The sequence below is a fragment of the Typopeltis vanoorti genome, chromosome 2 (genome assembly GCF_054136105.1).
Source record: "Typopeltis vanoorti isolate ZY-2024b chromosome 2, IOZ_Tvanoo_1.0, whole genome shotgun sequence".
In the NCBI taxonomy this organism is placed as follows: domain Eukaryota; kingdom Metazoa; phylum Arthropoda; class Arachnida; order Uropygi; family Thelyphonidae; genus Typopeltis; species Typopeltis vanoorti.
The window spans coordinates 89,666,842-89,689,110 of record NC_143550.1 but is presented as its reverse complement, the minus strand read 5'-3'; the positions used below and the strand labels follow the sequence as shown (position 1 = coordinate 89,689,110).

Here is a 22,269-nt window from a genome sequence, read left to right as displayed (position 1 = left end):
ATAAAAAGGAGTTAGACAAGGTTGTATCCTTTCACCAAATCTATTTAATATCTATAGTGAGACAGTGATGAAAAAGATTGAAAAACAAAAAATAGGAATTAGTATCAAATACAACAATCTTAGATATGCTGATGATACCATTCTAATAGTAGAAAACAGAAACAAATTAATCAAATTACTGCAGCTACTAATTGAAGAAGGTAAAGAATTTGGATTAGATATAAATGCAAAAAAAGAAAACAGATCTGAGACAGATATATTCATAAACAATATGAAAATTGAACATACAACAGAATACAAATATTTAGGCACCTACTTTACTGCAGATGGAAAGCAAGATAAAGAATAAAAAATAAGAACAGCCATAGCTAAAGATGCATTCTGGAAAAATAAAGATCTGCTCAGAAGTTCTGTGAGTATCGAGACAAAGAAAAGAGTGATAAGAACATTAGTGTGGCCAATTTTCACATATGGTAGTGAGACCTGGATATTCAAGAAGAGAGTAAGGCAACAGATAATAGCCATTGAAATGTGGTGCTATAGGAGAACTCTAAAAATCCAATGAACATGTGACAAATACAGATGTCCTACAGAGAATGAGAATAGAGATCTTTATTACAGGAAATGATCCAGAGAAAGATGAGATTGGCAGGACATGTGCTGAGAGGTTCAGCAGGACGGAGGATACTAACAGTTTTAGAAGGAAAAATTATGGAAAAAGAATCAAGAGGTAAAAAACGAAGGACATGGCTTGAAGATATAAGATCATGGACAGGATCACATGGCTATGCAGAAACAAAAAGGAAAGCCACCAACAGAGAGAACTGGAAGGACATGGTACTATACCCTCTCACTGAGGAAGCTACATGAAGAAGAAGAAGAAGTCCCAAATTGCCAGCCCAAGCTCATTTATTTAGTACCCGGTAGATACCTACTAATGAGGCACACCACAAGTTGAGGAATCAATATTAGGTCAGAAGCCCCCCCCCCCCAGTCGGTTCTCTGCATTCCTTAAAGACAACATGGAGATCTCCTCCCAGTCTGGCTTTGACCTTTAAGTGACCCAGCTTTATTGCCCATATATGAGGTGCTATTAAAAAGAAACTGGACTAGGCTAATAAATTCTTTACAACTTCCCCAATTTAAATTTGAACTTAATCCCCTTCGAAGTAGTTCCAAGTAGGCAAGCTTACTCAACAATGTCTACACCACTGACACCTGGCAGCGTGAGACTGTAACTCGATTTGTCATCAAGTATCCAGCACACTTCAGTTTCTTTTTGATAGCACCTCGTAAAAGCATAATAAGATCAGTTTTGATTTATGAATCTGGAACAAGAGCTTAAACAGTTAAGATTTTAAAAAATCATAACTACAGAAATAAAAATTCTTAGGAAAACTGCAAAAAAAAAAAATCAGAAAATTAGAAATGAAGAAATATATAAGTGTGCCTTACAACCAGTAAACTAATGAATAGAAAAGGAACAAGAAAGAAAAAAAAAATTCAAAAGAATGCAAAAAAGAAAGAATACAAAAAAAAAAAAAAATGCTAACCAAATTCTAGAAGTCCAGTTGGAAGACCATGAAAACAGTGGAGTCCAGGTATATTCAAAAAAGAATATTTTGAACATACCTGGAGTAATTACAGAGTTCAGCTATAATAATAAATGATTTAAAGTTCTTAGACTTAAGTTAATACTTGAGTCTAATATCATTAATAGCATTTTCACAGGAGATGAGCCTGGAATTTTGGCAATTAAAATAGATGACTGAATGCAAGGAAATCATTATCATAATCATGCATAAGAAACAAACAGATGACCAGTTGATAGGAGACAATGAGTTATGTATGAAGCATAACATATGTCACAAATGGAAAAGGTGACAAGCAGGGTACCACAAGATTCTGTTCTGAGGCCTCTGTTGTATAATTCATATAGTTCAAAGATTAGAAGCAGATATTCAGTTGTTTATTGATGATGTTAAATACAGAAGAGCAATGTCATGAAGCAATGATATGATACTGTTACAAGAGGATTTAATTAGGTTGGGAATTTGGGAAGATGAATGAGGATTACAATTTGATGCTTTTAAGTATAAAATCATGCACTTTGGCCAGCAAAGATGAAAGAAATCTTGTATTGGAGGTAATCTGGCTCAAGGAGTTGGAGGACATAAGTGATCATGGTGATGTTAGTGGCCAGAGAGCTGAAGTTCAAAGTGACAAACTGCAAAAGGTCCCTAAAATTGCTCTCATAATGAGAAGGATGCAAATAAGTAGGGATACAGAGGTGTTCCACCATATAAAATATTAATCAGGTAATATCTGTATTTTTGTCTGCAGATCTCTGGGTGATAAGGAAACTACAGAGAAAGAGAGTGTGTAAAGGCAAAATGGTTATTATGTCTATATCAGGACTCTGGAATGTTGAGTACAATCAGAGATTAAGAGAATATGGCCTGCAGAGTTTGGTAAATAAGAGGTGAACGGATGATATGGTTGAGCCATAGAAATTGGTAAGAAGTGATTGTAACAGATATGGGGGAAACGCTGCATAGGGTCAATAAGTGGCAGGAAAATGTCATCCTTGATATAAGGTCATGTGAGTAAGGAAGTGGAAAGCAGATCTGTGAATGAGTGGAATGCATTTCTAAAAAAGTGCTGAATGCTCCAACACTGAATGTTTTCAAGGCTAAGTATGATATGCGGTCTGTGACAGTTTGGCTTCCCACAATAAGTCTTCTGAATCCATGGATGAATAATATTAATACAAAAAAATCCCATATAGTCAGCTAACCAAGCTTACCTACCTACTCTGGTATTATCTTGCATTAATATTTTTTCAGCATTTAAAACTATATCACAATTTTTTTAAAATAAGTAGAAAATATAATATATTTTTATTTGAAAATACAGCATTTTCAGCAATAAAAATTGCCAAAGTTGGTTGTAGACTATTTTACAGAATTAGAAGCATGTCTGCTCATTGCTTGTGATTATTAGTGCAGTGCAGTACAGTAGTCAGGAGGATTCCATTACTTCTGATGGTTGAAGTTTAATACTTTTTTGTATACAAGAATGAACTATGTACATCAATGTTTTTCATATTTAGAAATTTTGTTACTATCATGCATTCTTGAGATGTGGCATACCAATTCCACAGCATGATACATGGAGACAGTTAACAAAAATAGTAGAATCAATGCAAATTAAGACTTTAAAGAAAAGTTTTGTCCTAGAAATAAAAGTAATAATTTAAATTAAATGCAGCAAAATGTTATAAATAACAATCATGCTTAAACTACAGAACTCACCTTTAGCATTCTGATCACCAGGATATATTCCTTTGTTATAGACATCCATTATATAGACCCTTCTATCAGATACAAAATCGCTTTCATGTCCATTGCCCTTATACATATGTTAAAAATAAGAGTGTCATGAAAGATTACTTCATTTTAAAATTAATATTTTCAATTTCATTTAGATCACAGCCAGTATTTTGTATCAAACACAGGATAATATTTACAAGATTTAGATTTAAAATATTTAATTAAAGGGACAAAAAAAAAAAAAACCAACAAGGAATTAAGTCCATCAAAAAATTTGTAGCATGATGTTTTCTCAAAGATGTCATGACTCACATGAATACTAGCATCAACACGTGACTGGTAGGACGGTCAAACAAAATGGTAGAGGCACAATTGTTGTTCGAGGAATGCAAGACAATTTTAAAGTGGTATTTCAAATTTGAGAATGTTGGTGAAGTTCAATGACAATGGAGGCATGAGTGTGCAACACAACCTCCAAAATTCCTGACAATAGAATACATTCATGATAAGTTTGAGACCCACGGTACTGTGTGTGTGTGTGATGTGCAGAAGGGAATATCCAGGAAGCCTTGCACAGCAACAAGTTCTGCTTCCTCAGCTATGGTGTTGAAATGGTTTACACGCTCACCATAGAAGTCTACCACACAATGTGCACGTGAATTAGCAGTGCAAGCATACGGTGCATTCTTAAAGCAGCTAAATGGAAAGTTCACATCCCAAGATTATTACATGCAATGAATGAAGATGATCCTGATCAAAAAATGCAGTGTTGTGAGTGGTATGCAGTATTTCAACAAATGGTAGATGAGGATGAGGAGTTTGTGAGGAAGATGTTTTGGTCTGATGAAGCACAATTTAAGCTTAATGGAACAGTGAATCAGCATAATTGTGTTTACTGGGCTCCAGAAAATCTGAGCGTTCATGTGGACAAGGCAGTCAATTTACTGGGGCTCAATGTCTAGTGTGGATTGTCATCTAGGGGTTGTTTAATAGGACCATTCTTCCTTGAAGGTACTGTTACTGGTCAAGTGTATCTAGACATGCTACCCGCATCCATTTTACCTGCCATTCATTAACTTTATGGGAATGATCAATTTCTCTTCCAACAAGATGGCACACCACCACACTACTGAGACATGACAGCTTACCTCGATAAGAGTTTGCAGGGACAATGGATAGGACGAAGAGGTGCAGTTCCACCCCCCCACACACACACATGTTCACGTTCTTCTGATTTAACACCCTTGGACTTCTACTTATGGGGGGACTCTAAAGGATGTAGTGTATTATAGAAAACCAGATACACTTGTGACCCTTCAGAAAGAAATTGAAATGGCATGCACAGCATTCCCACAGGGCACTTTGGCCAAAATTGCTCAAGCAGTAGTTCGCCATAATACTAAATATCTGTCTAATGGTAACCACTATGAGCACCTAGTGTAACTGTAGAAGTCAAAGGTAACTTGTATTCATCCCTTGATGTCTGTATAAATTTAGTATTACAATTTTTATACAGGTTTTTCTTTTGCTGAAGTGTGTGTGTATACAATTTTTTGATGGACTCTGTATACACACACACACAAATACACTATGTTGTCAAGTGTTTAGACAGTAACTGTACTGTTTGTATTTCCCATCAATACAAGATCAGGCCTCCTTTTGCTGCTATTACACCATTATCCTTCGGACAGGCTCTCCACCAAGTACTGGTAAACTGCTGTGGAATTTGTTTCCATTCCTCCTGTAGTATAGTTAAAAGCTGATAAGTGTTAGTTGGGCAAATAGGTCTGGCACACAACCTTTGCTCCAACTCATCCCAAAGATGTTCAATAGAGTTGAGGTCAGGGCTTTGGGCTGGCCAATTTAGTTCTTCTACCTCCATGTCTTCAAATCATGGAGCTAGGGCCCCCCTTGCTTTGTGAGCAGGTGTGTTATCATACTGATATAGGAAATGGCCTATTCCAAACTGTTGCTACAGTATGGGAAGAATGGAATTGTTCAAAATGTCATGGTAGGCATCAGTGTTTAACAATACAGACACGGCAATCAATTGGCTCAATCCAAATCAGGAAAAACAGCCCAGACAATTATGCTACCACCTCCAATTTTTATGTCTGATACAAAACATTCCTGTAAGTATCATGCACTAGGCATCTGGCAGGTCCCCAGACACATCCACTAGATTGCCAGATCATGTACTGTGATTCATCGTTCCACAGAACCCTATTCTATTGATCCAGAGTCCAATGACTGTATTGTTTACACCAGTAGCACTCTCGGGATTTAATCTTGGAGGGGACTGAGCATTCAAGATTTAATCTTCGAGGGGGAGGGGGAGAGAACTCATGATTTAATCTTGGGGAGGGCCGAGTTGAGTAGACGATTTGAGAATGCACACTATATGAGAATGCATAAGAATTATGACTGAGCATCTACAGTGATTGCCAATACATGTGATACCCGTGATCTCCTCTGGACTGGCTCGGGTAAATGAAATAGTGCTCGATCCGCAAGTGCACTACTTCATTTGCCTTGCTTTCACAGTGGCCGGGATTCCCGAGACCTATAGGGTATTCCCACCTTATGTGGCTGCTAATTCATACTTAGTATAGAAATAGAAGACACGACACTACATAAATAAAAAAAATGAATTTTAATTAGGAAAAGATTTTTTCTAGTGTTTTTTCCATTTTCTTTTTTTTGGGGGGGGGAGGGGGCCTTGGATCCCTCCCTGGGTGCACCACTGGTTTACACCATTCCAGATAATACTTGGCATCGGCAGGTGCAGTGAGCTACAGCATTACCATAAAACCCAAGGGCAAACACCCCCTGGTGAACAGTTTTGTCACTGGCATCCAGTGAAGACCTCATGTGGAAGTTGTTAGCAATGGCTGCTAAGGCTGACTGACAATTTACTGTGATAACTTGCTTGAGAGTTCACCAGTCCCGATGTGTCAGTTTCTTGGGCACCTGTTTGGAGGAGGGATTTGAATTTGATAGTTCTATCACGATTCCGCTTCATGATAATCTTGCTGATGGTAGACCAGGATCCACAATGCAACGAGGGTGTTGTTTGCACCATTCCAGATGACACAGGCACTGGCAAGTGTAATCAATGGGAAACACCTCCGAACAAATAGTTCTATCACTAGCATCCATTCCAGAGCTCATAAGGACATAATTTGCAATGGTTACTAATGTCGACTGACGATTTACTGTGACAAAAAGCTTGAGAGTTCACTGGTCCTGATTTGTCAGTTTCTTTGGCCTACTAGTTCAGAGAAGGGGTTTGGTGGTTCTATCACATTTTCTTCATGATAACCTCACTAACAGTAGACCAAGTCATGTGCAATGCAGCAGAAATCTCTCAGACTGAATGACTGAACTTGTGGACTCCAACTATCATACCACGTCATATGGGCAAAACAATGTAGAAATATGGGGATGTCTGGACACCTTTTGGCAACATTGTGTATATATATATGTATCCCCTTCAAGTGATTGTTTGGTATATAAATAGTCCTCTACTTTTTCTATTATATATTTTCATTATTATTAAATTACATCTTCACGTAGTCCAATAAGTCTGCCAGAGACCATTCACTTTAGAACACTATGTGATCCACCACTAGCATTATATCATCTCAACACCCACTACATTTTTGTCTGTTAACTGTGTGTATGTGTTCGTTCGTTCGTTCTCTAGCCAACCTATTTTTCGGGATGAAAATCTGAGTTTCCACAAGAAAAAATCCTGTAGCTCTATATGAGATGTGAAAAGTTCATATAAAAATTTATTGTCAAGATGAGAATCAAACTCAGGTCTTTTCTAATCAAAAAGTGCATATCCATCATTCTTCCAAATGCACCTAGAAAGTACTTATTTACAGAAGACAAATCCATTTCTAAAATAATAACTGTCTTACTGTAAATGGCATTTTTTTTAACTTATGAGGAATACGGTTAATGAAGTTTCAAGTTTTTTCAAACAAAATATTGGATCACAGTTAATACACTCTAGACATAAAAAGCTCTAGACCCTCCCTCCATTTTAGACCTTGGGCATAAAAGGAGAGCTGAAGACATTCTTCTTGGGACAATCATGACAGATTGCCTTATTGCAGTATATCTGTCTATGGCTAAACCTCAGAAGTCTAAAATGGTGATGAAACTGATTTTCAACCATGAGTATATGAAAATTCAGATAAAGTCAGTAACTAAACCCTCTGCTTACATTTTCATAGCCAATAGGCATTAGACCATCTGACTGAAAGACACTATCCATATCCAGAAGTGAACTAATGTGTGCAGTGGTCAGAGTGCTATGTGCACATAGCACTCTGTGGGCAGTGGGCAGAGTGCTATGTGCACATAAGAGTTATGTCCACAACAATCCTCAGAAAAAGGCCAAACCTCAATGGTACTAGACACATTAGTTGTTGGATGCATTTCACTACCTAGTGTAATACCACTACTTTGCTTACTGGAAGCCTACAGCAGTCAAAAACCACATATGAACTTAATTAAGAGTAAAGATCCCAGGTTATTTTTTTCCATTTTTTCCACTATGCTATATGAATAATATTTTCAGAATTATGTCAGGCATCATGGAGAGACCCAACATTTTTTCTTTTTGAGAGTATAGCTTTCAAACAATTATTCTGCAAGGACTGTGAGACAGTGTACCAGACCAAACTTAACAGTAACACTTTAAGCAGCTTCCGAGTCAGTTAGAAAATAATCTTGCTGCCATGTTTCCTGTGTAGTGTAACTGGAGGGAATGCACGTTAATAATGCTATGTGATAAGTACTTCAATAGCCATGATTTGCAGAGGAATTGGGTGATATTCTTCATGTGCACATGGCTTACTAAAGAACATATTACTATATATTCCTTATTCTTCCCCATTTTAAGTCATCTTAGAAGCAACAATGAAAAGTCAAGCATAGAGAAATTGATTGTATGCAGATAAAGACAAGCCTCCCAAGGCCTTCCATATACATGGTCTTAGTTCCAACCTCAGTGGTGTTCATTTCCATTCCATCCTAAGTCAATAGGCATTAGACCATCCAGCTGGAAGATACTAAATAGGAAGTGAAGTAATGTGGGCAGGAATCAAGATGTTATGCCCCCACACACACCCCACAGAGAAAAGCCTGAGAAAGTGCATCTCTCAGGGTAATAAAGTTTTTTATATTAGCTCTTGTCATACGGCCATTATATTGACAATTTGAAGAATATCAAGTTCTTTGACTGTAATCTATCTATCTATCTGCCTATCTCTCCCTTCTGGTTGGATCTCCTCCTAATGAGGAGTCACGGCGAAATGATGCAGTCGTCATACAACTCCTCTGCTGCATTCCTGATGGAGGTAATCATGACTGTAGTCCGTGTGTATTTACAGGGCCAGTTTGCCTGCTTGCGGGATGAAAAAGCCCCAGCTAAACTGAGGAAAAAACTCTACTGCCTGTGCCCAAGATACCGACTAACTTGGCTGTGGCTGAGGAAGATCCTTGAGCTCTTCACGTCTTCGATGGGAATCGAACCTAGAACACTCCTTCCCCAAGCATATGGTTGTGAAGTGCACAGCCACTAGGCTAACTGCATGGACTTGACTGTAATACAAAAGTAAATATAATAACTTTGTTAAAACATTCAAGAAGTTATCAGAAATATGAAAAAATCTTGATCAATGCATCAAATGGCAAGGAATTATTTCACATCAAGTATGGTCGTGTTTCATCAGATAAATATATAAATAATAATAAACTAAAATAAAACTGGCATATTCGTATGCCAATTTTATTTTACAGGCGAGTACGTGAGCGGTAATAGTTCAACAACAGGAGAAAGTAGCAACGAGTTAGTGATGTTTTGAGTGGTAAGACAGCATGCATAGATGACAGTGAGTCAGTGGCAGTAACTGGTATGAGCTCCAGCAGTCAGTTAGCGGTGGTGAGTGGTAAGACAGTGGACATGCAAGGTAGTGAAAATTCTATTTGCATAAATGGCACTGAAAAATGAATTCAAGATATGAAAACAGAGTTGGCAAAGATGAGACAAGAGATTAAACATATGAGAAATGAACTGAGGAGAATTATGGATTTGAATAGGAATGTGAGGAAGAATGGGATGAAAGATTTGAAAGAAATATTGAATGATTTGAGAGTGGCAATGTAAGGAGATTCAATGATAAGAAGTGTGATGAATGAATAGGTTCACAAGGTCTGTTTTCCTGGAGGTTGAATGAGCAGGATGGTTGAAGCATTGGATAAGAGGAGTATGCAAGCAAAAGAATTGGTAGTGGTAGTTGGCACAAATGATTTGACTGGTAACAAGAAGAATGTAAGGAGGGATGTCATGAGGCTGTTAAGGAGAGAGAGTGAAAGATAACAGTGTGGCAGGTATAGTAGTCAGCATGTTGCCCAGTATGATAATGATGAGTTGAGAAGGCAAGCGAAGATTATGAATGGTATGCTAGCAGAGTTGTGTAAGGAGAAAAGAGTTCATTTTGTGAATGTGTGGGATGAGTTTGAGGGGGTGGACAGAGCTGTATAAAAGAGATGGGTTACATTTGAATGGATTTGGTGTGAGTCATCACTTGGAGAAACTGTTACTGCAAGAGAAAATGATTGAAGTGAATGTAAGACCTAAGGAACCAAGTGGTGTTGTGGAAGAGCAGGAAAGGAAGGTAGGCAAGTTTGTGAATGGAGAGGTGAGTGGCATGTGTGAAGAGAGAAGGAACACATGGTGAACATGCATGAAAACGGGGGGGGGGGCGATCAGGGTAGACAGGAGGACACTGTGTGAAAAGAGTAGATGATGATTTCAGAATTAGATGTGTGAATGTGCAAGAGAGGATTAAGACTGTCAAGAATGTGGAGGTGATATTTAGGTCTGGGGAAGGGTGTAATATCAGTGATGATAGACAGGAATGGATGGGGAGAGTGTAGAGGAGTCATGTTTGAGAAGTGGAGTTAGTGGGGCTTGTTATAGAAACAGAAACGAGCTAGTGTGTGTATGTATACAAATGCTAGAAGTATTCGAAACAAGGGGAATGAAACTGTAGCATTGAGAGAGTTCATTCGACCAAACATTGTTGGTATAAATGAGATATGGTTGAACAAGGATGACATTCTGACAGGAATAGAGATGGAGAGATATATAGTCTTTTGTGAAGTTAGACAAAGCAAAAAGAGGGGAGGAGTGTTACTGATGATGGCAGAGGAGTTGTGCCCATCTAAGGTGGAAATGCAAGGAGCAAATACTGACAGTGGTTTGAAGCAGTATGGTATGAAGTGGAGGTGGACAGGAAGAAATGTTTAGTAGGGTATTGCTGTAGAGTTGGTAATGTGGAAGGCAGAGAGAAGGAAATGTTTAGACAAACTGGTCTGGCTAATAAGAAGAGGGTGATCATTATGGGCAATTTCATTTATGGTAATATAGACTGGAATGAAGAGATGGCATCAGGAACCAAAGAGTATGAATTTCTTGACATTTTAAGAGATAACTATCTTAAGCAGTATGTAACAGAGGCCATATGTGGATTGAGGGTTTCGAATTTGATTATCTCATCAAAAGATGTTGTAAATTAAATGTCACATCATTTTCCAGTTGGTGAAAGTGACCGTGTCCTGATATGGATGGCCACCACCCAAGTGATCAATTCATGATCACTTTCATCAACCGGAAGATGATGTGACACTTAATTTACAACATCTTTTGATGAGATAGTCAAAACCAAGACCCTCGATCCACATGTGGCTTCTGTTACATACTGCTTAAGGTAGTTATCCCTTAAAATCTCATGAAATTCATTCTCTTTGGTTCCTGATGCCATCTCTTCATTCCAGTTTTCATTACCATAAATGAAATTGCCCATAATGATCACCCCTTTTCTTATTAACCAGACCAATTTGTGAGAAACAGTTATATGTGGACCTATAAGGCAGATGATTATGGCAAACTTGGGAGACAGCTTGCTGCAATATCATGAAATGAGGAATTGCATGGGAAGGAAATCAATGTTGCTTGGTCTCTACTCAATAATTATCTGGCAGAGGCAATAACTGAGTGCATTCTAAAGGTCAGGAGATTAAATAAGATGTAAAATGGATGGCTGAAAGAGCTAAAGCATGCAATCTGGAGGAAAAAAGTATTGTGGAGGAGGCACAAGATGAGTAGAGATAATCACTTACATGAAGATTACAAAGAGCAAGCAAGGAAGGTACTTACTAAGGATAGCAAAAGTGTGGTATGAGCAGCAGTTAGCAAATGACACTAAAAAAATCCTGGAAGACTGATATGGGAGGATGATGTTGTCAGTGATAATGGGAGAATGATAAACACTGAGGAGGTGAGAGGTGTTTAATGAGCTGTTCATTAAAGCATTCCATCCATCATTTATTGTGACATAATGCAGAACTTGAGAGTAGTGGGAATCAGGGAGGAACCACTGATGGCGAGTGAGCAGGAGGTATATGAGGCCATGGGACTTGATGGTATATCACTGCATTTCTTAAGGTAATGTTCATTAAAGGTGCATTAACAACACCTTTAATGCACATTTTTAATGAGTATTAGATTAGCCTTATTAGATCAGTATTAAATGAGTATTAGTAATAGATTATATTGTTGCCAGGAGAAGGTGGAGGCGTGACATACAAGCAGCAGCAAAAGCACCATCTGGTGCAGACTGTGTGACAGATCATGAATTATTGATAGCTGAAGTCAAATCGCAATTAAGGGTTCTTCTTCTTCTTTGGTTACGTCAATCTGAAGATTGGTAATTATAGCAGCACATCACAACATCCTGTCTTGTGACCTTCTTTTCATCTCTTCATAACTCTTAGCGCCAGTTAGCATTATTATGTTGTTTATATATGAAATTCTAGGTCTGCCTCGTGGCCTCTTTCTTTCTACAGTCTCCTCCATTATTTCTGTAATCAGTCCCCCATGCCTCAAATGGTGTCCGATTAGGCTTTTTCTTCTCTTATTGATGTGTTTCATTAAAAACCGCTCTTCATGAACTATATTTAGAACTTCTTCATTACTTTTCCTTTCTCTCCAACTAATTTTCAGCATCTTTCTCCAGCATCAAAGTTCAAATGCCTCCAACTTTTTCATGTCTTGTTTTGTTAGAGTCCAGGCCTCACAACCATATAATGCAATGCTCCATATGTATGTTTTCACTAGCCTTTTTTTGAGCTGGATGCTAAGTCCTTTACTGGCAAAAATGTTTCTTCTGTTATAGAATGCTTTTTTGGCTAGGATTATTCATGCTTTAATATCTGATTCCATCTTCTGATAAGACTTCCAAGATATTTAAAAGAGGATACCTGTTGTATTAGGTTATTATTTATTTTCAGGTTTATTTTCATTGGATTTGCTTTACTTGTAATTAATAATTTTGTTTTCTTATAATTAATTTTTAGGCTGTACTGTGTGAAGATTTCTTCCATCTTTGTTAGGGTGGCTTTCAGTTTGTTTTTGTTATCAGCTATAACTGCTATATCATCCGCGAACCGTAGCCAGTTAATATTAATTCCATTTATCTTGATTCCTGTTTCTATTAGTTCTTTCAATTTATTTACTGTATCTTCAATGTACAGATTAAACAATATGGGTGCAAGAGAGCACCCCCTGTCTTACACCTCTACGTATTTTTGCTATTGCGGTTTTTGTTGTATTGCTGGCTGCTTCTATTAGGGCTTCTTGATGCTTGTAAAGATTAAATATGAGCCTTCTATCGCTCCAATCTACCTTTATTGTTTTTAGGAGGTGAAACATTTGATTCCAGTCAATACTATCGAAGGCTTTCTCCAAGTCAAGAAAGACTATCCGAGTATTTTGATTCTTCTCCAATCTTCTTTCAATAGCTGTTCTTAGAGCTAGGATAGTTTCTCTTGTCCCCTGCTGTTTCCTGAATCCAAACTGGTCGTTGCCAACATATTCTTCAACCTTCTTTGTTAGTCTTTTTTGTATAGTTTTGAGTAGTATTTTGAAGCACGTGATATTAAGCTTATTGTTCGATGATTTTCACACTTGTTTGCATTATTTACTTTAGGAATGAGTATAATAGATTAAGGATGATCCCCATTTCATAAATATCCTTTATGATCTTGAAAAGGTATGACTTAATTATGTTTCCTGAGTATTTTATTCTGAAGAGATGTTATCAATGCCTGGTGCCTTGTTGGTTGACAATTCATTCAGTGACCATTCAAATTCATCTTTTAATATAGTTGGACCAATTTCTTCCACATCAAGTCTTGTTTCATCTTCTATAGCCTTGGCATCTAGATCTTTTCCACTATATAGATCTTCTAAGTACTCCTTCCATCTTTCTAAAATTTCTTTCTTATCTATAAGTATGTTCCCATGTTTATTTTTGATAATTGTACTTCTTTTCTTGTTTTGCTGGCTTATTCCTTTTATAATGTTATAAGCTTTATCGATTCTTCCAGTCTTTGTTAGATCTTCTATTTCATTACATTTCTCTGTATACCATTGTTCTTTTGCTTCTTTACACTTTCTATTTATCATATTTTTTATATGTTTATATTTGTCTCTTTATTTGTTTATGTTTTGTTTTGTTTATTTGTTTATTTTTGTTTCTTCTTAATTAAGGGTTAAGAAGAAACAAAAGGACAGTGTCAGATTTGATTTAGATCCTATAAATGAAGCATTTAAATAGAAGTTGGAAGGAAATTAAAAAGTTTGGAGAAGACAGGAAGAGAATTAGAAGAACTGTGGGAAGAAATAAAATGTACAGTCACAGAAGTAGCAAAGAAGACTCTTAATAAAGCAACAAGAAAGAATGATTGTCAGAAGAAGCTATTCAAATAGCAGAGGAAAGAAGAAAAAATGAAAGGGTTAGACAACTGAGTGCAGATTTCCAAAGATAGGCTAGGAAAGATAAGGAAAAACATCTAAACAAAAGGTGCAAGGAAATTGAAGAAAGCAATATTATGGATAGAACAAGAGATCTGTTTAGAAAAATAAATGATGTTACAGGGAAGTTTATTCCTAGATTAGGAGTTGTACAAAGTGATTCAGATAAATGTCTGATGGAAGAAGAAGCAGTGAAAAAAGGATGGAAAGAGTATATAGAAGATTTGTACAAGAAAGACAATAATATTGAAGGAGAATATGAAAGTAGAGAATTTGTTGAGGAACCCATGATAATGAAAAGTGAAGTGATATCAGCAATGGAACAGCTGCCAAAAGGAAAAGCTCCTGGAGCTGATGGTGTGTCAGTGGAATTATTGAAAGCAGCTGGGGATGAAGTAGTGAATATATTGAGTGAAATTTGTCAACAGGTGTGGAAGAAAATAAACTGGCCTGGAAATTGGAAAACATCAGTATATATCCCAATTCTATAAAAATCAAATGCCAGATATTGTGAGAATTATAGAACCATTGCTATTAATTTTGCATGCAAGTCAAGTGATGCTGAAATTGATCCAACAAAAGTAGGAGCCATATGTGAATAAAGAAATACTACAAGAACAGCCAGACTTAAGGAGAGGTAGAGGAACTCAAGACCAAATTGTAAACATGAGCTGGATTATGTAAAAAACAAGAGAATTTCAGAAGGAAATGTTCATCTGTTTTATTGATTATAAGAAAGATTTTGATTCTGTGGAAATACCTTAACATCTAATTCTCTTGATAAGAGAGCTGTATGAAAACCAAGAAGCTTCAGTAAAAATAGTCTTTGGAGAAATAATGTTTGGAGAAAGGGGGTGCAGCAGGGTTGTATACTGTCGCCCTACCTTTTTAATATTTACAGTGAATATATTATAAGACTAGCTGATTTAGACAAAGATCCTGCTGGAATTAAGATTGGTGGTAGAAAAATAAATAACTTAGAACATGCAGATGATACAACCCTCACAGCAAAAATTAAGGACGTTCTGGAATGGTTGATTCTATTGGTTAAGATGGAAAGTAACAAAACTCGCTTAATCAGCAAAACAAAAGTGATGACTTCTGTCAATTTAAATGAATTTATAATAGAGGGAGATAAAATAGAAATTGTTGAAAGTTATGATTTACTGGGGTCCAGAATCAGAAATAATGGTAAATGTGAAGATGAAATTAAAAGAAGAATTGTCGGGGGAAAAAAGCTATGCTAAACCTGACAAAAATTATGAAAGATAGAGGTGTGAGTAAGGCCATGAAAGTTAGAATTGTCAAATCAATGGCATTTCCAGTAGTGATGTATGTATGGATGCGAAAACTGGATTATTAAGAAGAAAGATAGAAAGCGAATTGATTCATTTGAATTATGGATGTGGAGGAGACTATTAAGAATCTCATGGACTGCAAGAATGACCAATAAGAAGGTTTTAGAGAATATAAAGACAGAATGCTCTTTGGAGGCAATAATCGCTAAACAGAAGTAGATGTACTTGGGTCATATTATGCAAGCTGATGAATCATTGGAAAAGGCAGTTATGTTGGGGAAGATTGAGGGAATAAGAAGAAGAGGAAGACCACAAAAGAGATGGATGGACAACATAAAAGGACTTACCAACTCGAACTTACAATTACTGAAAGAAAAGATAAGAGGCTGAATGGGATGGAGAGCCATTGTTCAAGGGATCGCCAAGAATTAAAAATGACTGTATGGCACATAACAACAAAAGTAGATTAGCCAAGGTCCAAAAGGATTGGAAAGATGACAAAATTGTTCCACTTCATAAAGGAAGTGATAGGACTAAGGCCGAATTATAGGCCAATCTGCTTGTCTGGAGTTATGGTGAAGGTGGTGGTGGAGAAGATAGTGAGAACAAGTATTCAGAACCCTAATTGCTTAGGTTTTCCTGAATTTACACTTCGGCACACTCGTGAACAATGGTCTCTCTAGACACCTAACACCAAAACCATTTACGTGCAGTCCATTCATATTATACAAAGTACAGGCAGCCCTCGGTTTACGCCTCAGTTCCATTCCTGAAAAAACGGGCATAAACTGAATCAGCATAAAATGAACCCAATTTTAATGGGAGGTATGAAGTTATGTTTCACGCAGTCAAAAAATATGCACATGAAGTATGCGTAACATTATTATATTTAAAGCTTTGATAATTCATACATATATATTTGTTAAAATAAAATTATTAATAACGAAAACAAAACAAAATCATATACAAAAAATATGTAACTTTAAAAAGATATTACATATTTCTATGTCGAAGTTCCTGGTTTCGGATCACCTGCATTTTTAAAAAAAAAAATATCCAGTGTTAACTGCCTAGATTTTCTTTTTCTTTCCTTAAGGAGTTCAATGTAAGGTCGAAGAGATGCAATTACACTCCTTTTTACATTCACACTCAGTTCCCAATCGTGGTCCATTTCACAGAGTTCATCAGTCAATGTCTATGCTTGTAAGGATACACTGTAAATTGGCCATTTTCATATCTCTCAAAGGACCTTCTTCGTTTTCTTCCTCCTCCTTTGGACGTTGACTTAATTGTTCAGCTAATTCTTTAAAGTCTTCATTGGAAAGCAGTTTTTTATGGCTCTCTAAGACTTCTGTCACATCTTCAGCTGTAATATCATACAATCCCACCTCTCGCGTAAGCTTGGTCACATCTTCAATAACATTCTCCTCTTGCTCTAATTCCTCGAAGTCGTGCATAAATGCTGGAAGAAGTTTTCGCCATGCTCCTTTTAAACACTTTGCTGACAAGTTGTTCCAGCTGCCTCGATGTTGTTAATGCCCTTCAAAATATCGAATGACCATCAATAGTCTGTCTTTAATAGTTTTTCCTGAATTGTTCAAGACGCTTACCATTTCCATAAATGTTATACGGAGGTAATAGGCTTTGAAGATTGATATAATTCTCTGATCCATCGGTTGCAAAAGTAATGTTGTGTTTGGGAGCATGTAAACAACCTTGACATCCAATGGTGTTCTTACTTCAGCAAAGTTTTGAGGATGTCCAGGGGGCATTATCCAAGAGAATCAATGCCTTGGCTGGCAAATAATTTTCTTTACAGAAGCAAAGCACGGTAGGACAAAAATAATTTGAGTACCAATCTATAAAAACGTCTTTTGTAACCCAAGCTTTCTTGTTCCATTTCCAACAGACTGACAGCATGGCTTTTAGACCCTTGAAGATGTGTAGTGTCTGTGAATGATACACCAATATTGGTTTAAGCTTCAAAGTTCTGCAGACATTTGCACCCAACAATAGCGTAAGTCTATCTTTTGCAGCTTTAAAACCTGGAGTGGAATGTTCTTCACAGGAAATGAAGGTGCGTGATGGCAATTTTTTCCAGTAGAGTCCAGTATCAGCAACATTAAAAATGAGATCAGGAGAATAACTTCCTTGTTCTACACAGTCTTGAAATTCTTTAAGAAAAGCAGCCACTGCCACAACATCTGCACTTGCCACCTCACCACATAATTTGACACTGTGGCACTTACTTCAAGACTTAAATCTCATGAACGAACCTTTGCTTCCTAAAAATGTTTCTTTGCCTCCATCTGTCTTTTTAAGATCCTCAAAAATTGTTTTTGCTTTCTCAGTTATAACAGCCTGCGTCAGAGGCATGTTTTTCTGATTCAAGTCATCCACCCATAATAATAATAATTTTTCCACATTTTCATGAAGTTTACATCTGCTATAACATACATGTGTTGCATTTAGTGCTGCCATAGATTGTTGCGCAGACTGTTTTATTCTATCTGCATTTTTCATAATTGTAGTAACAGTCGATGGAGGTAAGTTCATACTTCTACAGACATTAGCACATGTCTGCCCATCTTCCATTCTTCGAATCACCTCCATCTTCTTTTCAATTGTGATTGATTTCTGCGCCTTCTTAACACCAAGTTCTGCTAATTTTTCTGCACTTCTATTATCAGACATGGTATGTAATTATGTACGTTATCAATTTAAATATGTATGTATGTAAAAAAATTAAATAGAACAATTAGATAGATTCAACATTAAAACTAGGTTTGATAAATATACGTCATGGTAGCTCGGTAAACACTCAAACACTAGAGTACCTGTTAGCGTCGTTTCTCAGTCAACCACACTACAGTAAGAAAGCAAGCGCAGGAAACCGGCGTAAACCGAGGGCTGCCTGTACTCCAAAAGAACTGTGGAAGGGAAGAGGAGAAGCGACTATACAATACCTGAACTATTTATGCAATCTAATATTAGAAAAAGAGGAAATTCCTGATGACTATAGAGTCAGTAAAATCATCAAAATACATAAAAAAAAAAAAGAGTTAAAAGAAAATGTGCCAACTATAAACCCATATCATTGCTAAGTCATGCTTACAAGATATTTATTAGAATAATTCAAAACAGATTAAATAAAGAGTATGACAAAGCAATGGAAGAAGAACACATGGGATTCAGAGATGGAAGAGGAACAAGTGATGCAAACTTCGTTTTAAAGAGACTGGCAGATTTGACTTGAGAAAGGCATAAATGCCTTTTTGAAAGCTTTACAGACTACAAGCAAGCCTTTGATTCAGTAGACAGAAAGTGATGGTATGATGGTATGATTGAAACCATACTATCATCATCATCAAATTCTTGACATGTACCCTCAAGGGATACAAGACATACAGGATATGATAGTACTACATGAAACATTTACATCATTACTAACTTCCTATCTACAACTTTTCTCCAAATCAGTCTATTACTTGTAAAGACGCCAATATTATCATTATCAGATATTATATTTCTCTCATCTAAGGCACATTGTACCGTATCAATCCACCTATATCTTGGTCTTCCTCTGGGTCGTTTTCCTGCCAACATAGCAGAGAACACTTGTTTCGCTAATCTTTCCTCGCCCATTCTGTTTAAGTGACCATACCACCTGAGATTAGCTCTGCTAACGCATTCCTAGATGCCAACAATATCAAGTTCTTTCCTAATATCCTCATTTTTAATATGATATTGCCATTGATGCCATCTGTTCACACTCTAATCTTTCTCAGGACTCTCATATCTGCAGTCTCTAGTCTTTGTTTAAGTGTTTTACTTCTGACCCAGCTCTCAGATCCATAAGTTAAAACCGGTTTGAACACTGTCTTGTATACAGCTAATTTAGTATTCTGACTAATTTCTCTCTTATTCCATGTGAATTTATTCAATTGACTTCCTACCATACCAGCTTTGTTGATTCTGTTGTCTATTTCCATATTTAATTTACCATCTTCACTAAAAATCGTGCCTAAGAAGCTGAAATGTTTTACTTGTTCCACAGGTTCCCCATTCACAACACAGTTGACATTTTCAACAATTCTACCTATTTTCATTGTCTTTGTCTTTTTAATGCTGACCTTCATACCATATCTATTACAACAGTTATTCAATTTAGTCAGGGAATCTTGCAAACTTGTAGCGGATTTATTTAGAAGTATAACATCGTCCGCATAAAGCAAAGAGCTGACATTAACATCTCCAATTCTGATATCATGTTTAATACCACTTTCTTTCATAATGTGATCCATATAGATAATGAATAACAGAGGGGATAATGTACATCCTTATCTCACACCAGATTTAACATTAAACCATCTTCCTTTTCTTCCATCAATTCTAACTGCTGATTTACAACTCAAATAAAGACAAAGTATTGCTTGATATAATGTCCCATTGACACCATATAACAGTAGCGTATTGAATAGCTTCTCTCTTGGCACCTTGTCATATGCCTTTTCCAAGTCGACAAAACTTAAATACAGATCTTTGTTATATTTCCATGCTTTCTCGACTATTTGTCGTAAAGTGAAGATCTGATCCTGAAAGCCTCTATTTGGCCTGAATCCAGCTTGTTCTTCACCTAGCTTTTCTTCCACAATTCTTCTCAACCGTTTCTCAAGTATACTTGCATAGACCTTGCCAGGAACACTCAGTAGAGAAATACCTCTGTAATTCTCACATTCAGTTTTATTTCCTTTTTTTATATATGGGCACTATTAGAGCTCTACTCCAATCATCGAGAATATGTCCCTCTGTCCAGGCTTTCTGAACTATGCAGTGCTGCCACTGTAAGACTGCACTGCATAGTTCAGAAAGTTGAGTGTTTTTTTACCACTGTACTATTACTGCTTGTTTCATTTAGCAATATTTCGAAGTAATTACTCCATACCTCAAGGATATCTTTTTTTCTCCTGTTTTCATGTCACCTTTATCATCTCTAACTCCTTTTGCAGCATTCTTTCCTCCATTTGTAAGCTTCTTCAACAACCTTCAGAATATCTTACCACCTTCTTGATATTTATTTTCTATGTTTTTGCCAAAGTCCTCCCATGACTTTTGTTTAGCTAGTTTTACACAGTGTTTTGCTTTCTTTCATTTGTCTCTGCATTCTCTAAGAGCAAAAGCTGACTTATTTGCCAGGACCTTTTGATATGATTTCTTCTTTTCCTTCACTGCCTCTTTAACTTCCTGTGTCCTGATTTTTCTATCCTTGCAGACAACCTCACCACATGCCTCTCTGGCTGAATCAATCAGGGGTTTCTTCAAGGCTTGCCACTCAACCTCCAAGGTTTGGTTCCAGTTCTCAAACTCTTTCATTTTCTCTTGAAAAATGTTTGTATATGTTAGTCTACAGTTCACATCTGAGAGCTGCTCAACATTTATTCGCTTTAAAACTTTCTTACGTTATTCTTTTCAATATGAAATTCAATTTTATAGTGATGTTTTCTCCCTGGACACTCTGGTGTCCAGGGAGAAAACATCACTATCAACAATAACATAGTCAATGAGACTTTTCTTATTCTTTGCCTCTTCTCTCCATGTGAATTTGTGCACATTTTTATGTTGGAAAATGGTGTTAGTAATAACCAGTCCATGTCCTGAGCAGAAATCCAACAAGGATTTGCCATTATTATTAGCTTTGCTCTTTTCTCCAAATTTTCCCAAAATATTTTTGTATGTCTCACAATCTTTTCCTACTTTGCTATTTAGATTCCCAACAAGGACCAACTTTTCCTTTTGCATTGTATCAGTTGCTTTTTCTAAAGCATCAAAAAATTCCTCCACTTCTACCTTAGTAGAACCTTCTGTGGGACCATAGGCACAAATAAGTCTCATTGTCCAGTTCCCCATTCTGATATTTGCCCACATCACTCTACTTGAGACTGCCTGCCATTCAAGAAGATCAGCCTCGTATTTTGTGTTGAATACTATGAATACTCCTTCTTTTCCTTGATTGTCATTGCCTGAATATAACATTTTGTATTTATTGCTCAGAATGATCTCGCCAGTGTTTGTCTTTTTTGTTTCAGTAACCCCTATTATGTCAATCTGGTACTTATCTAATTCCTCAGCAAGCTCCATTTCTTTGCCATTCAGGCTTCTTATGTTGATAGTACCGATCTTTAACTCTGGTGATGTTGAGTTGGGGGCGTGTTTTCAGATTTGTTCCAGTAGCTGACTTCTTTGCTGTTCGCCCTGGTTCCCTGGCAAAAACAATGAGGGCCTTGTTTAACTGGGCAACGCCCCAGCCAGCATGAAATTTTGTCATGTTGTACCATCATTTTTTATTTTGGTTTAACCAATAAGAATACAATTTGGTCAGCTAAATCCCAAATTGCCAGCCCATCCTCGTTCGTTCAGTATCCAGGTAGATACCTAGGTAGGTGCACCACGAGAAGGTGAGGATTGGACATTAGATCAGAAGCCCTGGTCGGTTCTCTGCATTCCTTTAAAGGCTATGTGGAGTTCTCCTTTCAGTTATACAGCTTTGACCCAATCAGAAAGTCCTATAAAGACATACAGACAATAGTAAAATTCAGAAATACTGAAACATGTAAAATCCCATCCCAGAGAGGAGAGTCATGCAGCATTGTCTCCTCTGTCCTTATATGACCATCCTAGACCAATTCTGTGCTTGATGGTTTTCATATAACATAGATCTTTAGTAATTAATGATCCAAGATAATTG

General features: G+C 36.8%; 1 protein-coding gene across 8 annotated transcripts in view; it reads right to left on the bottom strand.

The window, feature by feature from the left end:
- HDAC11 (Histone deacetylase 11) overlaps positions 1-22,269 on the bottom strand; it is a 318,225-nt gene that overhangs the window by 120,728 nt on the left and 175,228 nt on the right. For all 8 annotated transcript variants that reach the window (XM_090406559.1, XM_090406582.1, XM_090406593.1 and 5 more), the window contains exon 7: positions 3,315-3,411. In XM_090406559.1, the coding sequence (XP_090262685.1) occupies positions 3,315-3,411 (97 nt within the window). The remainder of the gene's footprint in view (positions 1-3,314; positions 3,412-22,269) is intronic.